This window comes from Notolabrus celidotus, chromosome 1 (assembly GCF_009762535.1).
Source record: "Notolabrus celidotus isolate fNotCel1 chromosome 1, fNotCel1.pri, whole genome shotgun sequence".
In the NCBI taxonomy this organism is placed as follows: Eukaryota; Metazoa; Chordata; class Actinopteri; order Labriformes; family Labridae; genus Notolabrus; species Notolabrus celidotus.
The window spans coordinates 591272-608925 of record NC_048272.1 but is presented as its reverse complement, the minus strand read 5'-3'; the positions used below and the strand labels follow the sequence as shown (position 1 = coordinate 608925).

Here is a 17654-nt window from a genome sequence, read left to right as displayed (position 1 = left end):
TGCTTAAAAAAGCTGCAGTGACATAAGTCTCCGGTATGTACACAGTCTATTGTTTGGTTAGGAATGTTCAAGGTTGACAAAAGGTAGAGGAGAAAACCAGCTTCTGAGTTATCTCTAAGGAATCTTACACGTCACTCACTAGAGAAGAGCTTTCGATCAAAGGTTCAAACTGGTGTACCATCTGAGTCCTTTACAAGACTGCAGAAGAGGGACATTAAGTACAGCTTCATATATATAATTATGGACTGTTCTCTTTCATTCCTTAGCTTAAACCTATTCATCATTTATCTTCTTCCTCTTGGTCATATCTTCTGTAAATTCAACATCAGTTTCCATTGCTATGCAGATGACACCCAGCTCTACCTGTCAACCAAACCCCCCTCCTCCCTCCCACCCACTTCCCTCTCTGCCTGTCTGAATGAAATAAAATCCTGGTTCACTTTCAACTTTCTAAAATTAAACAGTAATAAAACTGAGGTTCTCCTCATGGGCACAAAATCCACCATTTCCAAGCTCAACAGTTTTTCATTTACCATTGACAACTCCTCAGTTTCTCCCTCCCCCCAGGTTAAGAGTCTGGGTGTCAATCCCACATCAATAACGTCACTCGGTCTGCATATTTCCATCTATGTAACATCAACAGCCTCCGCCCGTCCCTCACACCCAACAGCACTGCCACACTCGTTCACACCCTGGTCCCTTCATGCATTGATTACTGTAACTCCCTCCTCTTTGGTCTCCCTCTCAAATCCATCCATAAATTCCAACTGATCCAGAACTCTAATCCAGAACCCCATCCATTAATCACATCGCCCCGTCCTTCAGCAGCTTCACTGGTTACCGGTCAAGACCTGCATCGATTACAAGATCCTGCTCCACACCTTTAAGGCCCTCCATAACCTCGCTCCTCCATACCTCTCTGAACTTCTCCACATCAACACACCCAGCCGCTCACTCAGGTCTTCTTCTTCCATTCACCTCACTACACTACCCGCCTGTTTAACCACCATGGGGTCCAGAGCCTTCAGCCTTACTCCTCCATACATTACTGATCTCCTGTCATTTTATGTTCCAGCCCGATCACTGAGGTCCTTGAATGCTTCCCTTTTAAATGTTCCTCGTGTGTGTGAGAGAGAGAGAGAGAGAGAGAGAGAGAGAGAGAGAGAGAGAGAGAGAGAGAGAGAGAGAGAGAGAGAGAGAGAGAGAGGGAGAAAGAAAGAAAGACAAAAAGAAAGAACAGTTGTTGTTTTTAAGTGTGGGTTTCAGTTTTCAGTCACTGTTTCTTCTAAATCAGATAAAAATATACAGTATCTCACAAAAGTGAGTACATCCCTCACATTTCTTCTAAAGCTGAAGCACAAGAAAGTCTGCAAACAGTTTGCTAAAGACAGCAGACTAAGGACATGGATTACTGGAACCATGTCTTGTGGTCTGATGAGACCAAGATAAACGTATTGGGTTCAGAAGGTGTCAAGCGTGTGTGTGGGCGCCCAGGTGAGGAGTACAAAGACAAGTGTGTGTTGCCTACAGTCAAGCATGGTGGTGGGAGTGTCATGGTCTGGGTCTGCATGAGTGCTGCCGGCACTGGGGAGCTACAGTTCACTGAGGGAACCATGAATGCCAACATGTACTGTGACATACTGAAGAGAGAGAGAGCGAGCTTTCTGTTTTATGCCCCTAGGCTGTGGAACTCTCTGCCTCTGGATGCTGGAACAGTGAGCTCTCTGGGTGTTTTTAAAAGTAAACTTAAGACTTACCTTTTTAATCTGGCTTTTAATTTGGAGTAGTTTATTTTAGCCCTGGACTGCATTATTATGATTACTATTTTTATTATTTGAATCATTATTATCTAAACCATTGTTTTAAATGAAGTTAAGGTGTTAACTTAGATTCAGGAGCAGGACCACGCCTAAACCACACCCTCAATCACCTGACAAGCCTTCTTAAACGTAGCCAGCCTACTCCAACTGCTTGTCAGTGATTCTTCAACCCACCCTCCCTCACCTTACTCTACTGCACTTAACCTATTTCCTTGTCCTCTCCTACTCAACTCGTGCTCGCTCCTTCTATGCCCTGTCTACTTCCAGGAACAACCTGGGTCAAGATCAGCTCCGGCAGGATAACGCTGAGACGGAACCCCCATCCTGAGTCTCCTTCTGCTGGGCACACCACGCACAACTAATTCATTAAATGTTCAACTTATATCCTTGTGTGGCGTGGTCCTTGCTAGTGAACATGTATTTATTTATCTTATTTATTTCTTGTGTTCATCTGATCTTGTTAACTCTACCTTATTTTTAACTTTTCTTTCCACTCTTACTTATTTTATTAATTATACTGTGTTGATTTTCTTCAAATTTTTAGTTAGTTAGTTAGTAAGTATTTCTTTTGTAATCATGCCTTTTATAATTTTTTCTACCATTGCTGTTGTTTTCTGACTGTCTGTTACTCTGTGAAGCACTTTGGGTTACATGTTTTTATGTATGAAAGGTGCTTTATAAATAAAGTTGAGTTGAGTTGAGACAGAGTTTAAATCAAAGTGCAACAGAAAAACAGCAAACACGTGTACATATGGACAGTGTTGGGAATAACGGGGTTAAAAATAACGGCGTTAGTAACGGCGTTATTTTTTTCCAGTAACGGGTGATCTAATTAATTACTATTTCAAACGTTACAACGCCGCTACCGTTACCGACAGAGAAATGTGGCGCGTTATTATGCACTGAAATCTAACAGCTCTCATCCGACCTGGCTCGCTCAGCCAGGCACAGGACAGGAGCTGCAAATAAAATGTTTGTTGGCTGTCTTTCTTTGGTGAGAGGGAGGGCTGACAGACACATAAGTAATGATGATTGGCTAAAGGTAGAGTACAATTTCACGTTAAGCCAATCAGTGCCAGAGTTCAGGTAGGTGGGTGTTGTTGTTTAAACCTCAACGCGCCGCCGCAAACAGCCGCACAAGAGAACTAGATGCAATAATGACGAGTCCGGAGCGGTCTGTCCCGATAAAATTGGCATTCACAGGATCTCTCTCTCTCTCTCTCTCTCTCTCTCTCCCCTCTCTCCCTCTTTCTCTCTCTCCCTCACACACATACCCACATACACCCCCCCCCACTTGCTTCTCTCACAGAGAGCTGCTATTCTAACAGAAGTTGAAGTTAAAGTGTTCAGAGTATATGGATGGTAGATAGATGAAGGAATGTTTGGGAGCTAATGTTTGATTTGTCCATGTCTTACTTTTCAGTTCTATTTTAAAACTGTTTACTTTTGCTTTGAAGAAAATACTTGAAGACCTACAGTTTATATCAATTGTCTGGAAGCTGTGAGACAGTTTGATTTATTTAATTTACAGTTTTTAAACTGAGAATGTTTTGTTGAAAATACTTGGAAGTACAGTTTATATCAATTGTCTGGAAGCTGTGTGATAGTTTTTTTTATTTTACAGTACATTGAGCTAAAAGCACTTGTTGCACTTGTTATTGTTGAAACTTTTAGTAGTGAAGAAAATACTTGAATTACGGCCTACAGTATGTCTACCAGTTGTGGTTTGAGGTCCAATAAATATTAAGTTAAATGAAGTACCCGTCTATGCTGTTCTACTCTATGCAACTGGCCCGTGAAACCCACTCAAAAATCAAAATTAATTTACATATTTGAAGGTTTTTCAAAAAAAGTAACGCAATAATTACTTTCCCAGGTAACTAATTACATTCATGAAGGAGTAATTCAGTTACTAATTCAATTACTTTTTGGGGAAAGTAACTAGTAACTATGACTAATTACTTTTTTAAAGTATTTTGCCCAACACTGCATATGGATACCATGAGTTCCTGATCACAGAGGACTAAATAAAAGCCAAGGCTTCAATAGAGTCCCTTGATCTTTTGTGAAACTGTGAACAAAAGATCAAGATGCACAATACTTGTTGCATAACAAAAGAATCATGAACAACACGTCAAAACATTTGTTGTGTTGTTGCTTGCATGGCTGACACATTTCTTTCTTTTCTTCCTATTGAACACATTTAGTGTCAGACAACTCACGCGAGACAAACTGCGAATGCACCATTCCAGTATGTGGCTCCAGTATGAACACCGGCTGTAGGCGCTGCGCCAGACCTGGACTGCTTCCTTCCAGAGGCAGGTAGACCTGATGCAGAGCAGATACAGCATACGGCCTCGCTAACCGCATTTCAGCCTAGGGAGAGGTAAAAGAAGAAAAGGCTGGAGTGGTCACCAGAAACTAGGGATGCATTTGCAAGGGTTGCAACTTCACACACTTAAGCAAAATGGACTTTAAGTGCATTGGGTGTGGCTTTATTGGCTGTTTGCAATGAAGAGAGAAACTCATCAACCACTTTAATAATATCATCAAGGTTACAAACTGCCTCATGACTGATTCCTAAAATAAACATCTCTATAACACCACAGACATCAAGAGTGGAAGTGAAAGCCTGATTATAAAACATGTTTCCTAAAGCGTTCGACACTGCTGGCTCTTTTTAAACATTCAAGGTTAGATTCACACACACACATTTATACCATGGGCTGGTATCTCTGTCTATTATGTGATGTATTTAAATATCACAAGAACCCCCTTTTGTGTGACGTTGATTGAATACGTTACATAAATAGAGATACCAAAGGTCCACATCTCAACTGAAACTGTTGACCACTGTCAAGCAACCCAAACTTCCTCCTGCACTCTGCCGCACACTGTTTGTGTGCATGGTTACCACAGATCAATAGCTTTGTTTGATATACATTAACTTGTATGTTTTAATTTATAATGTAACCAGTTAAATATGAGTCTGTTGTGCACCTAAAATCTCTAAAAGTAGTATGGGAGGTAGAGCCTTCAGTTATCAGGCCCTTCTCCTTTGGAATCATCTACCAGTCAGGGTCCGGGAGGCAGACACCCTCTCTACTTTTAAGAGTAGGCTTCAAACTTTCCTTTTTGATAAAGCTTATAGTTAGAGCTGGATCAGGCCTGGACCAGCTTTTGTTATGCTGCTATAGACTTAGACTGCCGGGGGAACTGGCGCACTGACACACTGGGATCCTATCCCAACCCCCCATCACTTACTTTACCTCTCCCTGTCCCATTAAAGTTACTAACCATAGACCTTTTTGGAGCCCCTGAGCTCCCTTGTCTCGTAGGTCCCTCTACCAGTCAAGGTCCTGGAGGCAGACACCCTCTCCACTTTTAAGAGTAGGCTTCAAACTTTCCTTTTTGATAAAGCTTATAGTTAGAGCTGGATCAGGCTTGGACCAGCTTTTGTTATGCTGCTATAGACTTAGACTGCCGGGGGAACTGGCGCACTGACACACTGGGATCTTATCCCACCCCCTTCCCCCCCAACCCTCCATCACTTACTTTACCTCCCCTTGTCCCATTAAAGTTACGAACCATAGACCTTTCTGGAGTACCTGAGCTCCCTTGTCTCGTAGGTCCCTCTACCAGTCAAGGTCCTGGAGGCAGACACCCTCTCTACTTTTAAGAGTAGGCTTCAAACTTTCCTTTTTGATAAAGCTTATAGTTAGAGCTGGATCAGCCTTGGACCAGCTTTTGTTATGCTGCTATAGGCTTAGACTGACACACTGGCATCCTATCCCACCCCCTTCCCCCCATCACTTACTTTAACTCTGCCTGTCCCATTAAAGTTACTAACCATAGACCTTTCTGGAGTCCCTGAGCTCCCTTGTCTCGTAGGTTCCTCTGAGCTGCCGTAGACGTCCTCCTGCTGCGGAGGTGCTGGACTCCAGCGGCAACAGCTTCTACTACTCTCTTACTCCCCTCTATCTGTCTTTCAAGACCCAACATGGTCTCAGCAGAAGTGTGTCTAACATGAGTCTGGTCCTGCTGGAGGTTTCTGCCTGTTGAAGGAAGTTTGTCCTCACCACTGTAACTAGCTAAATACTGCGATGTGCAATGCTCATGATGGATTAAGGTGGGGTCAGACTGAGTCTTACCCTGTCTTGAAGTTGGGTCTCTGTTCATAATTTGACATAGAGTGGTCTAGACCTCCTCTGTTTGTAAAAGCATCTTGAGATAACGTTTGTTGTGATTTGGCGCTATACAAATAAAGATTGATTTATTCAAATGTTAATCAACTGAATTCAAAACACCTGGCTGGGATGGAGTGATACACAGTGTAAAAGTCTCATTACTCATGGACACTGTGAATATTGAGGCAGAGTCTGACCCCATTTCTGAGTCGCACAGCTGATTTAAAGTGAGGGTCCCATATCAGGCTGCTCGGGCGTCATTGTCTGTACAGTGTACAGGGGGGCACAGAGTACTGGGACGGCCGATAACAGCCCAATCAGCAGCTCTCCAATGGTGAAATGGATTAGTGGCATGTAGGAGATTTTCATCCATTCACAGCAAACTCTTGTGCAGTGATTCAGAGCCTCAAGCCAAAGACTACACTTTACACCATGACGTTTTTAAAATGGTAGAGTGTACGCCCGGCTCAAAGTGATAGAGATTTGAGAACTTGGTACTCATTTAGTTTGTGAAATAAATTATGAACTAATTAAAAAAAGGGTTGTGAACTGAATGCCATTACAAACCTGTGCAGGAAGTCCAGCTGTGATGTTTGGCATTGCAGTAGAGTTGGGAGGCACAGTGAAATGAGCCAAACTACCATCCTTCAGAATCAACCTTTGTGCCTGAAAGAAATAGAGATATTAGTTACAGAAATGATCAGTGCAGTAATAATAATAATAATAATAATACATTTTATTTAAATAGCGCGTTTTCACAGAACTCAAAGACACTTATAGCACACAATAAAATAAACACAGTGGATATAAAAACATTAACAGTTAAAGCAGTTCTGAAGAGGTGAGTTTGGAGCTGGGGTTTGCATGTTTGGAGGTCAGTGGAGTTGTGTATGTGTTTGGGGAGGGAGTTCCAGAGGGCGGGGCCAGCAATGGAGTAAGCCCTGTCGCCCCAGGTTCAGGGCTTGGTCCTACAGGGTGGGAAGAAGAGGTTTTCATTGGAGGAGAGGAGAGCACAGGAGGGGTTGAAGAAGGTCAGTGAGATAGGAGGGGACCAGGTCATGGAGGGCTCTGTAAGTCAGGAGGAGGACTTTGAAGTGAATGCATAGGGGGACAGGAAGCCAGTGGAGGTTTTGGAGGACAGGGGTGATGTGATCACGGGAAAGGGAGTGAGTGAGTAGACGGGCAGCTGAGTTCTGGATGTACTGGAGTTTATTGAAGACTTTGGATGATGAGCCGAATAGGATGCTGTTTACAGTAGTCAATTCTGGAGGTGATGGAAGCATGGATCAGGGTTTCAGCTGCAGGGAAGGAGAGTAGTGGGTGGAGTGGGGTGATGGTTTTTAGGTGAGAGAAGGCGGTTCTGGTGATGTTAGTGACATGTTTTTCAAAAGTGAGGTTGTACTGAGGTTTGGAATATGGGTTGATGGAGTCAGAGTGGTGTTCTCAAATGTGAGGGAGAAGTTTTAATCACATATAAACTATCACATCATCTCATATAAAAAGAGTTAGACACTTCTCTTCTCCCCTTATGCCATAGTATCCCATCTGATTGATTGATTGTCAGACATCTCTTTGTAAAGCTTTCTGCAGCATCAGTGTAGCATCTCCACATCTGATTAACATTTAACTGGTGGCTGTTTTCTTTAAAGGAGCAGCTGCTGATTTAAAGTAAACCCTTTGCAACAATTGCATCACGAGGACTTCTTGTTCTTTTTGTTAAAAATAGAGCAAACCCGTTTCCAGGAAACCTTTTTGTAATAATGGGAAGAAAAAGGCAAAAGGGAGTGAATGTTGAACACTTCTTGTCTTCAGTGTAGTTTCTGTAAATGCTTGAACAGGACACTGAATCCCAACTTCTGCTAATGTGGATAAAACGCCTGTCACATTACTGTAACACAGACTTAAAATGAGGTCTCACTTCATGGTTCAGTGGGAGGACTCCGTTGTCTGACTGGAGGCTGTCATTGGGGGAGCTGCATCCTGACGCTGGGTTGCTGCTGCTGCTGTTCGAGGAGTCTGGGTGACAGAATTGAGACACGCCCATTAACTCGTGAGGGCCAACAGTGTCACAACAGATGTTTTTTGTACGGCATCAATGACGCACAAAGCGAGTTGGAAAATTGATCAAACTGTGCCTGCAGAGCAAATCTTGAGATTTAACAAAAACACATCTTTCACAGTAACTGAAAAAGAAATGGAACATGAAAGCCTCATTTTGTTATCATAAACAAAGAGCAGTGGAAGTTGAACAGAAGCACATGGTGATCATGACAGTGATTTTTGCTCCATGAAGAGGCTTTACCCAGAGTTTCTGTCCTGTGCTTGACCTCAGGAGGGGCGCTGATTTTTCGGAGCAGTGGGTTTGGCCTTGAACTGATGAGCTTCTTTATCTTCCACTTCAGAATGGGCTCAGAGTCTGCACATACACAAATACAAGCAAAGAAGACATACATAATGAGGGATCGTTTAGCTCCCAGAACTACTTCACCCTGAACTAAAAGGTTCCTGTGCCCCCCCCATTGTTGTCTGCGTTTCCACCGAGGGCTGAAGTAAGGCCAGTGAGGTATACACCATTACGTTCAGCTGAAGGTCTCCAGTTTACAGGGTCACTTTTAAAACCGTAACACCGGGAGAGACCGTTTAGATTAGATTAGATTAGAAAATCTTTATTGTCCCCAAGGGGCAATTTGTGTCGCAACAGCAGTCCACACATCCTATACATACAAGCAATACACACAACAACACACACAAGTTCACAAATCAATTCAAGTACATATCCATATAACTGAGCCCCCGTGGATGACATCATTCTGACAAGATTCTTCAGCTAGTTCAAAACGCCGCAGCTCGAGTATTGACTAGAACTAGGAAGAGAAGCACCTTTAATCTACCAATCAGACACATTCAGCATTGCAGGCCCCGCCCCCTGAAAGTCCCAGGACCTTTGAAAAGTACCCCCCTAGCAGGGCACACACACACACACACACACACACACACACACAGATATAATCAACCCTTAGGTCTTATAGTTTTAATAATTTAATAATAATATATATATTTTTGACATCGCCGTCCAACAAACTATTTACATATCACCAATGCTGTGTTATAAAGACAATATAAATCAAAAATAATGACAGAGAACATGTAGGTAAATTAAAGAGAAGTGACACAAGGCCACACCATCATCCATACATTTGGAATAAAATAATAATAAATACAAATAACAAATAAAATAGAAGAGGGAGAGGCTTGAAAGGATATATCCATCAATAAGATAGCTCATTTTTTCTGTCCTTTGGTATTACCTGGCTGCTGGAATCTGAATTTATCTATCTATCTATCTATCTATCTATCTATCTATCTATCTATCTATCTATCTATCTATCTATCTATCTATCTATCTATCTATCTATCTATCTATCTATCTATCTATCTATCTATCTATCTATCTATCTATGTGTGTAGGTTTCATATTCTATAAAAAACCCCCATCAGTCATAGCTTTACATTTAAAAGAGAAGTAATAAGGAGATCCCAAGACTCAACAGTGGATGCTCATGCCTTATGAATTACAGCCAGTGACCTTTCTATGAGAGCGATATCTCTAAAGTAATTAAAGCATTGTTTTAAAGATGGAGGTCCAGTAGAGAACCAGGAATGTATTATGGTCTTCTTAGCAGCAGTTGAACTTGCAAATATGATTTTCCTTAAGGTCAATCTGGTTGTACCTCTGAGAGCAGAGTCATCATTAAATAAAAGTAATGATGGTTGTATAGGGATTGGACATTTTAAGATATTTTCAAGGATCTTAACCACCTTAGACCAAAGATTAAATACCATGGGACATTCCCAAAAAGACATGGACATATGTGCCAACAGTACCTTGGTTACATTTACTACAGTTTGGACTATCTATGAGCTTCATTTAGTAATAATAATTTTCAACATCCACTGCATCAGCAACAATACCTTCTCGGTGATGCACATACTTCAATAAAGCACTCACTTTCCGTTCTAAGGCAATCTGCAGCACAGCTGGACCTAAGCAAATACCTCAACCCTGGTCAACAGCATATAAAAGTTCCATATTTACATTGGTCAGCCTCCAACAAACCCAAACACAACAATCAATCAGAGGCTGGCTCAGAGCGGATAAAAGGCAGCTCTTTGTTGAGACTGAGCCAGAGAAAGCAGTGATGTGTGTGTGTGTGTGTGTGTGTGTGTGTGTGTGTGTGTGTGTGTGTGTGTGTGTGTGTGTGTGTGCTGGCACCTTAAGGTTCTAGGGCAACGCAAACAAATAAAAGCATTTTGAATTGTTAGTGTAGTCCTGGCTATGTACAGGAAGACAAAACCACTCCCACTCTCATTCACACGTTGAGGGAGACCTGCTCCAGACTCTCACGCAGTTCATTTTACAAATTCCTAACTTAGAGTTATGTAACTGTTTTGCTCTTTGTGTCTCACGGTCAGTGTTTTTTTTATTACTGTTTGGTCACTCTCTGGCCCTGCAGGCCTCATGCTTAATGAGTTTGTTTCATCTCACTAGAAAGGAGACTCCTGTGTCTCCCTTACTGTCCCATTCTCTGGTCCAGAGAGTGTAACATAATGACAGTTTGCTGAGACGCTGAAAGGTATCACACAGAACAAAATATCCCACTGAGCTATGCAGTCAGATGACTTTGAGTATGACTCAAATTACACAGAGCATACCACAACAGAACAGACCTGAAATGGAAAATCACCAGTAACCTTCACAGTTATAACCTCGAGCTGGGAACCCCCATCACTGATGAAAAAAAAACAACAATAACAGCCAGAGGTTACTCACATGTCCTGCGCAGACCCAGATCTTTACGCTGGTCATCGGGGGACGCCTGAGGATTTGGGGACATGTCGGGTATTGGGAGCCTGTGCAAACAAAACAATCAGACATTAATGGTATTTGATCCCTGTACTTAAAAATAGCAGAGGGAATTCCCTGAGGCTCTGCAGTCAAACATAAAGAAGGTTAACCAAACATAACTTTTGCATGAACTTGTGTCTGCAGCTTTACAATGTTACAATGTCATTTAGCAGACGCTTTTATCCAAAGCAACGTACATACAAGAACAAGAACAACACAAGCAAAGATCTAGACAAGAGGAAACAAGATCAGTAAGAGTAACAAAGTGCTTCAAGTCCATTTGGGTGCAGGTACTGCCAAGCAGTGTGAAGGCAATGCACAAAAATAAATAAGGAACATCTACAATGAAGCAACCAAACCATTTCAGACCTTCCATTATCATCATCAACAATTAGCATCACCACAATAATGACCAAAGTACCAAGTGCTGGATCACTCCAGACCTGAACACAGATTCCCAGAGTAGAGCAGGACAGTGTGAGTCAACTGTAGTTGGAAGACATGATCTGCCACTGGGGACAACAGTGGAGAACAGTCTAGCTAAGTGCATAGTGCTTCCTAAAGAGCTGGGTCTTTAGCTGTCTTTGGAAAGTAGAGAGGGACTCTGCAGATCGAATGGAGTTGGCCAATCATTGCACCATTTAGGGGCAACAGAAGAGAAGAGTCCAGCTAGTGATTTTGATTTTGAGGCCTTGTGTGCTGGAAGCACTAGGCGCTTTTCAGAGGCTGAAATATTTTAAACTCCTTTTCCTTGCTTGTCTGTCTCACTCACCTGTATCCTTGTGTTGGGCTGCTGTGGGTGGGAGTAACCCTGTCATGTGAGGACTGACTCTTCATAATTAAGTGTTCCCGAAGTTTCTGCCTCACCATGGGACTGGCAACGGCACCTGCCATTGGAAAAAAAAAAAAAAAATCAATTAATGAGGAAAAACTCAAGTCATTCAGACCCTGTGCAGAGGGACTGATAACTTTCTAAAAGTAAATGTTATATAATATTTTTATGTCACAAAATACTTTTTATAACTGCTATCAATAGAAAGTAGGCTTTTGAAATAGGATCCTTGATATTTGCCATGTTGCTTTATGCTCTCTTAATTTCCTCTATGTGGTAAAAAAATTAAAAAAGCTTGAAAAAGAAAAAAAAAAGACTTCCTGAAAGTGTGTGTTTATTTAACTGTGGGCTGATATGAGCACACATTTCCTTGGAATATGAGAATACATCACAGCAGTCTTGGAAATCCCCCACTTTTTCATAGAAACCTACATCAGGCTGTGACTCAGATGAAGAGCACGTCAACAACTACATGGTTTTTCAGAAAACCTGCGGAAACCCATTACAGTAAGGAGACGGACATTGCATGCAATACTCACTCGGCGCAGGTTTTCTTTTTCGTATCAGCTGTTGTAGCTCTTCTCTTTTCTCTTCCTCCTCCATCTCTCTTTGCCTTTGCTCAATGTTATACTGAGGGGGAAAAAATGGTGAGATAACTGACCTGCATACTCTGCCTCAACTTTACATGTATGCAAAGACTGCATTCAAAGAGACACATTATCACAAAACCTGCCAAAACATAGCATAAATAAATGTTGCCTGAACATTTGCATGGTAGAAAAGGTTGTCAGTTTTATTAATGTTATACTGGAGGTGAAGCATAATACAGTTGATCCTGGATCAGCTTCTTTGAGAAGTCAATGCTGAGAAGGACTAAGAAGGTGGTCTGTTTACTGTAACCCGACCTGCTTCGAAGAAATTTCTGCTGAGCATTACACCTGTGATAAGTAGTGCAGCAAAAGCAGCTGGCTTGTTTATGTGGTTAATGTGGTGGGAGGTCGATCCGCCTTGCACTCAGTGCATCTCTCAACCAGATAAAGTAAGATGTCACAAGCACTATCCATTGCATGCAGTGTCTACATGTTCTGAACGCTGATTTAAGTTAAGCTGTTGCAATAAAACATGATGATGAATCACAGATTAAGCTGTGTTCATCTGAAAGTTAAAGGTGACATATTCTGCTCTTTTTCATCAACATATATTGGTCTAAGAGGTCCCCAAAACATGTCTTTAAAGTTTATTGCTCATAAAAACACTTTGAAATCAGATTCTGGTCTGCCTGTAAACCCCTCTTTTTCAGCCCTGCTCAGAACGGGCTGTTTTCTGTGTCTGTGCCTTTAAATGAGAATGAGCTCTCTGACCACGCCCACTCAGGAAGTGGATGTGGCCTCGGCTGTCCAGCACGTTGATCTAATGTTTACATGTTGGCTGCTCACAGACCTGCGTTACTTCAACCCTCTGAATCTGATCCAGAATCTGATCCTGATGGAGAGGCGCCTGCAGCAGGACCTCTCTGAACCATTGGTCACAGATTTAGTGTTTCTTGTTGTTTTATTTGTCAGTATGTCGATGTGTGTCTTGGTACACAGCTACCAACATGTAGCTATGTGGCTATGCTAACTAGTGCTAGCACTTTTCCATGATAAATAAAAATCATCCACTAGATCTTCAAATCTGCAGACGTGGGGAGTAAAACCGACCTTTGTGTTTATTAAGACAGCCTACAACTAGCATGCCTCCCTCCTAAGCTCCTTGTTAGCACACATGTGTGCAGGGAATGAAAAACGGAGGAGGGGTTGAGTTGTATTTTATACAGTCTATGGGCTGAACAAGCTCCGAGCTCTGACTTCCTGTTACAGACCGGATGGCGTTGTGACGTGTGAAAAACACTGAAAACTGAAACGGCTGGTTTCAGCACACATTTACAGAAAGGTGGAGAAATCAGAACAGGGGCAGAATGGATTCTTTTCATTTTCAAGGGGTTTGTAGACAGGGACACATATTTCAGGTAGAGAACCATTAAAAAGTCCATTTTGCATGATATGTCACCTTTAAAGATCAGTTAAAAAAAAAAGTCCTACAAGATTGTTCTTACCTGCAAGTGCTGCTGGGAAAACAAGGTGCAATGCTGAGAGGTGAGGTGACCCAGGAAGAAGGGGGGTTGGGGGGCCAGCATGGCCGAATCTGAGCCTAGATGTAACAACCTCTGGGTCACACTTAGGTCCATAGGGTGTCCATGTATGGGTGATGAAACTTGATTTCTGAAGTTGGCATCCACTAAAAAAAAAAAGGAGAGGGGGAAAATAAATAAAACATGAGTTTGTTGAGAATGTTGAGCCAGGATATTTTTTTATAAAAAGTAAATAGAGTTGACTCTTTAGGGCTATCCAAAACATATTTTTGGGGGCTTTAAATTCTGTAAGAAATGCTGGCTAATATTTTAAAGCTTTGTCTACAACATAGAGAACAAGCTAGTATTCTGCCTGGGCTCATTTATTTGGCATATCCTTTGCTAATATATAGTTATACTTTTGGCCTTTTTGCCTTTATTTTCATAGGACAGCTGGTGAGAATCAGGAAATGTGGGAGTAGAGAGAGGGGGAAGACATGCAGGAGATGGTCGACCGGCTGGGAATGAACCGGTGACCCCTGCGATGAGGACTGTAGCCTCTGTATGTGGGGCGCTTAGACCGCTAGGCCACCAGCGCCCCTCCTTTGCTAATATCATAGTTACATGTCTGCCCAACTCATGACGCAGCTGCTTATATTTTTATATTCTTATATCTATCTATATACATGAAGTGCATACAGACAAGCCTCTTATATACAAATAGGCCTTTATACTTGGTTTAATTGAACAACCAGAATACAGCAACAACAATACATAACTGACAGTTTCATTTTAAGTGTCTCTGTGAATATCAGCATTATTGTTTGGGTTTTTATTTTAATTCAGCTGGTGGTTACTGGGTAGCTTTATCACTTACATAGCCTATTATAGTCTGTAGATTTTGGAATTACTTAATAATGGTCAGTGGTCTGCACAGTATCGCAAAGGGTCATCTGAGGGAGAGTATCTTTAACCAAGAGACAGAACAAGAACAATCAAAGTGTCATTTACAGCATGTGCTTTACATAAATATGGTCACCAGTGCAACCAGTTTATTTATAAGTATATGCACTGATATGTACTTGTACATGAACTCTGCATGCAGAACAGTAACACATCTTCCTGCTTCCAATATACTGGCCATTGTCCAACATTGCATTGAGTAAAGCAAAAGAGAGGTTTTTTTTGATTGTGTGTTTGTGTGTTTGCATGTGTTTGCATGTGTTTGTGTGTGTGTGTGTGTTGGAGGGCCAGAAAGAGAGCAGAGGAAACAGGGCAGGAAGCTGGATTTGAACACTGTGTGGTCAGGCATTTGGGTCAGGTACATGAATCTGTCATCTCCTTTCCAAGCTTTACAAAATGAAGGAAATAAAAAGCTAAATTTAACACAAGCGAGACAACTGAACCAAGCTCCTGTGCCCTAATGAAACCCAGATGTCTTTTTATAGGTGCAATCCAAAGACCACTGTCTGTCAACATGCCAGATCAACCTTAGTCTAAATCTGCATTGATTCATGGCATAATAATACCCTGATAGAGTGACTGGTGCTGAGGAAACATCAGCCTCAAGGTTTTCTGGAGTTTTGTGATGTACCATGACAACAGGACAAAAACAAATGCAAGCTCACGGATAACTTGATACTGTTTTCACGTGTCTTTGTGTGTGACATTTGAGACCAATAAACATGTTCAGGAATGTTTCAGTACGACTGATACAAAGGTGTGGAGAGATACAGGATGGAAGGAGACACCGTTGTCCCTCTCGGGGAGAAGGACCACTGGAGGGAGCGAAGGACGTGGAAATTTACTAAACTCAAACACCTCAAGGGTCAAACTAGTCTGCAATGCAACACTCAACTCATGTTGGAGCCTGAGACCACAGAAAGATTATTTTATAATCCTCTTTTTTGTATCTTCTTACTAAACCTGTATTATCTGAATTTCCTTTCCTCCTCTCCTGTTCATATAATTTAGACATCTATAGGTACTTTATTCAAAGTGTCAAGTTACTACACCTGACAACATGCTGCTTCCTGTTAAAGCCATTTCAAAGTAAAGTTTTTTGGACTATGTAACATGAGGGGACTTTTATTTTGAAATATTTTTTTCAGAAATGAAATGTTTATCATTGAAGTAGCTTAACTTCGAGTAGCGGTGGCCTGCAGGAGTTATATTATTTACATTTCTTCATCTTGCCTCAAGTCACAGCTTACAGGCATCGATCTTACACGTTTTGGACTTTAGAAAACCAAGTGTTAACACACTTTGAAGCAGGTAGAGCTGTGGAAACAGAGTGTTAACACACTTTGAAGCAGGTAGAGCTGTGGAAACAGAGTGTTAACACACTTTGAAGCAGGTAGAGCTGTGGAAACAGAGTGTTAACACACTTTGAAGCAGGTAGAGCTGTGGAAACAGAGTGTTAACACACTTTGAAGCAGGTAGAGCTGTGGAAACAGAGTGTTAACACACTTTGAAGCAGGTAGAGCTGTGGTAACAGATGAAAATACCTGCACCACCAGCTGCAGAGCTCTGCTTCTGTTTGATGAGCGTGGCTCTGCCCTCCTCAAGTGTCCCTTTATCCCTTTTTCAGCCATCGCTTGAGATTGGTAGGGACACGTCCCTACAGTCCATACGCAATTGCACGCCACTGCCTCAATGACAGCAACCAAAATATTACTCAACATGTCTCAAGTAAGAGGAAATGTCTTTAACGATCAGGTGCGAACGCACTGTAAACAGTGACAACTTTGTTTGACACTGCCATCTCAGCATCACAGTACTTCTTAATGATATGCTTGCATCACATCTTTAAGTTGTTTTGGGAGTAATACAGGATTCAACAATCAAGGATATCAGATATGCAGGCATATGTTGTATTTTTACTTTATCACACCAGGTTTTAAAATCTTGGACTCTGGTGTATGCTCTAATAAAGTTAACAGAAGTTGTGTCACCCTTTCCCACTTCAGGGGCTGCATCCTTCAAAGGATGCATGATACCAAGAATGATTGCAACAAGGCTGTCCCAGTTCAAAGCCTCGTTCTAATGCGTGTGATAAATGCATCATGCTGAGAGATGGCGGGCCTTCAATATGCATTTGAGTGAGTTTTTAAGTGTCAAATAAATCGAATGGCTAGCAACACAAAAAATTGTTTGAAAAATGTAAATGGTGCCTTGACACTTCAAATAAACTCAATATATTTGTATTGATTTTTCATGGACATACATTCATAATAATCAGGGACACAATGTTGAATATAGACACAGATATCCATAGTATAGTCAAAATTAGCCTAGAAAGGAACATCAAGGGTGCTGGTGGAACGTACCAAAACACCACTAAACCAACAGAAACCTCCAAAAACACAAACATAAGTAAATAGAGCAAGTACAATCATTAAACAATAATAATAATAATAATTAAAGCCACCACATGATGTAAAAGCAAGATCTGAGAGTATGCACTGGCTTAGGTTGTGCGTATGTTCCATGTTTTTGGCAGATTGCCAAGAAAGCCTCAAAACTTGACAGTGTGCCACGCCCACAATTTTAGTCTGAACGGAATGCCTTTAATGGTTTTATAATCGTCAATATGTCGGCTATAGAATGTGCCTTGTTTGGACTGAATCGGAGAAAAACTCTAGGAGGAGCTCTCAAAAGTATGCACCCTTATTTGGACGCCATTCTTCACATTCAAAGCTGTATGTGCGTTTGATACCCCGCCTCAACGCCTGCCACGCCCACAATTTTAGTCTGAACAGAGTTCTTTAACAGTTTTTAATCGTCAAGGTGTCTACTA

The 17654-nt window shown here is 41.7% G+C and overlaps 1 protein-coding gene across 2 annotated transcripts in view; it reads right to left on the bottom strand.

Moving 5' to 3' along the window:
• Window positions 1–17654, bottom strand: part of LOC117822931 (histone deacetylase 7-like) — a 97743-nt gene that overhangs the window by 41475 nt on the left and 38614 nt on the right. For both annotated transcript variants that reach the window (XM_034697899.1, XM_034697908.1), the window contains exons 2-9: window positions 13841–14022; window positions 12285–12375; window positions 11686–11800; window positions 10839–10918; window positions 8310–8423; window positions 7926–8023; window positions 6575–6673; window positions 4043–4196 (exon numbers count right to left, since the gene is read on the bottom strand). In XM_034697899.1, coding sequence (XP_034553790.1) covers window positions 4043–4196; window positions 6575–6673; window positions 7926–8023; window positions 8310–8423; window positions 10839–10918; window positions 11686–11800; window positions 12285–12375; window positions 13841–14022 — 933 coding nt within the window. The remainder of the gene's footprint in view (window positions 1–4042; window positions 4197–6574; window positions 6674–7925; window positions 8024–8309; window positions 8424–10838; window positions 10919–11685; window positions 11801–12284; window positions 12376–13840; window positions 14023–17654) is intronic.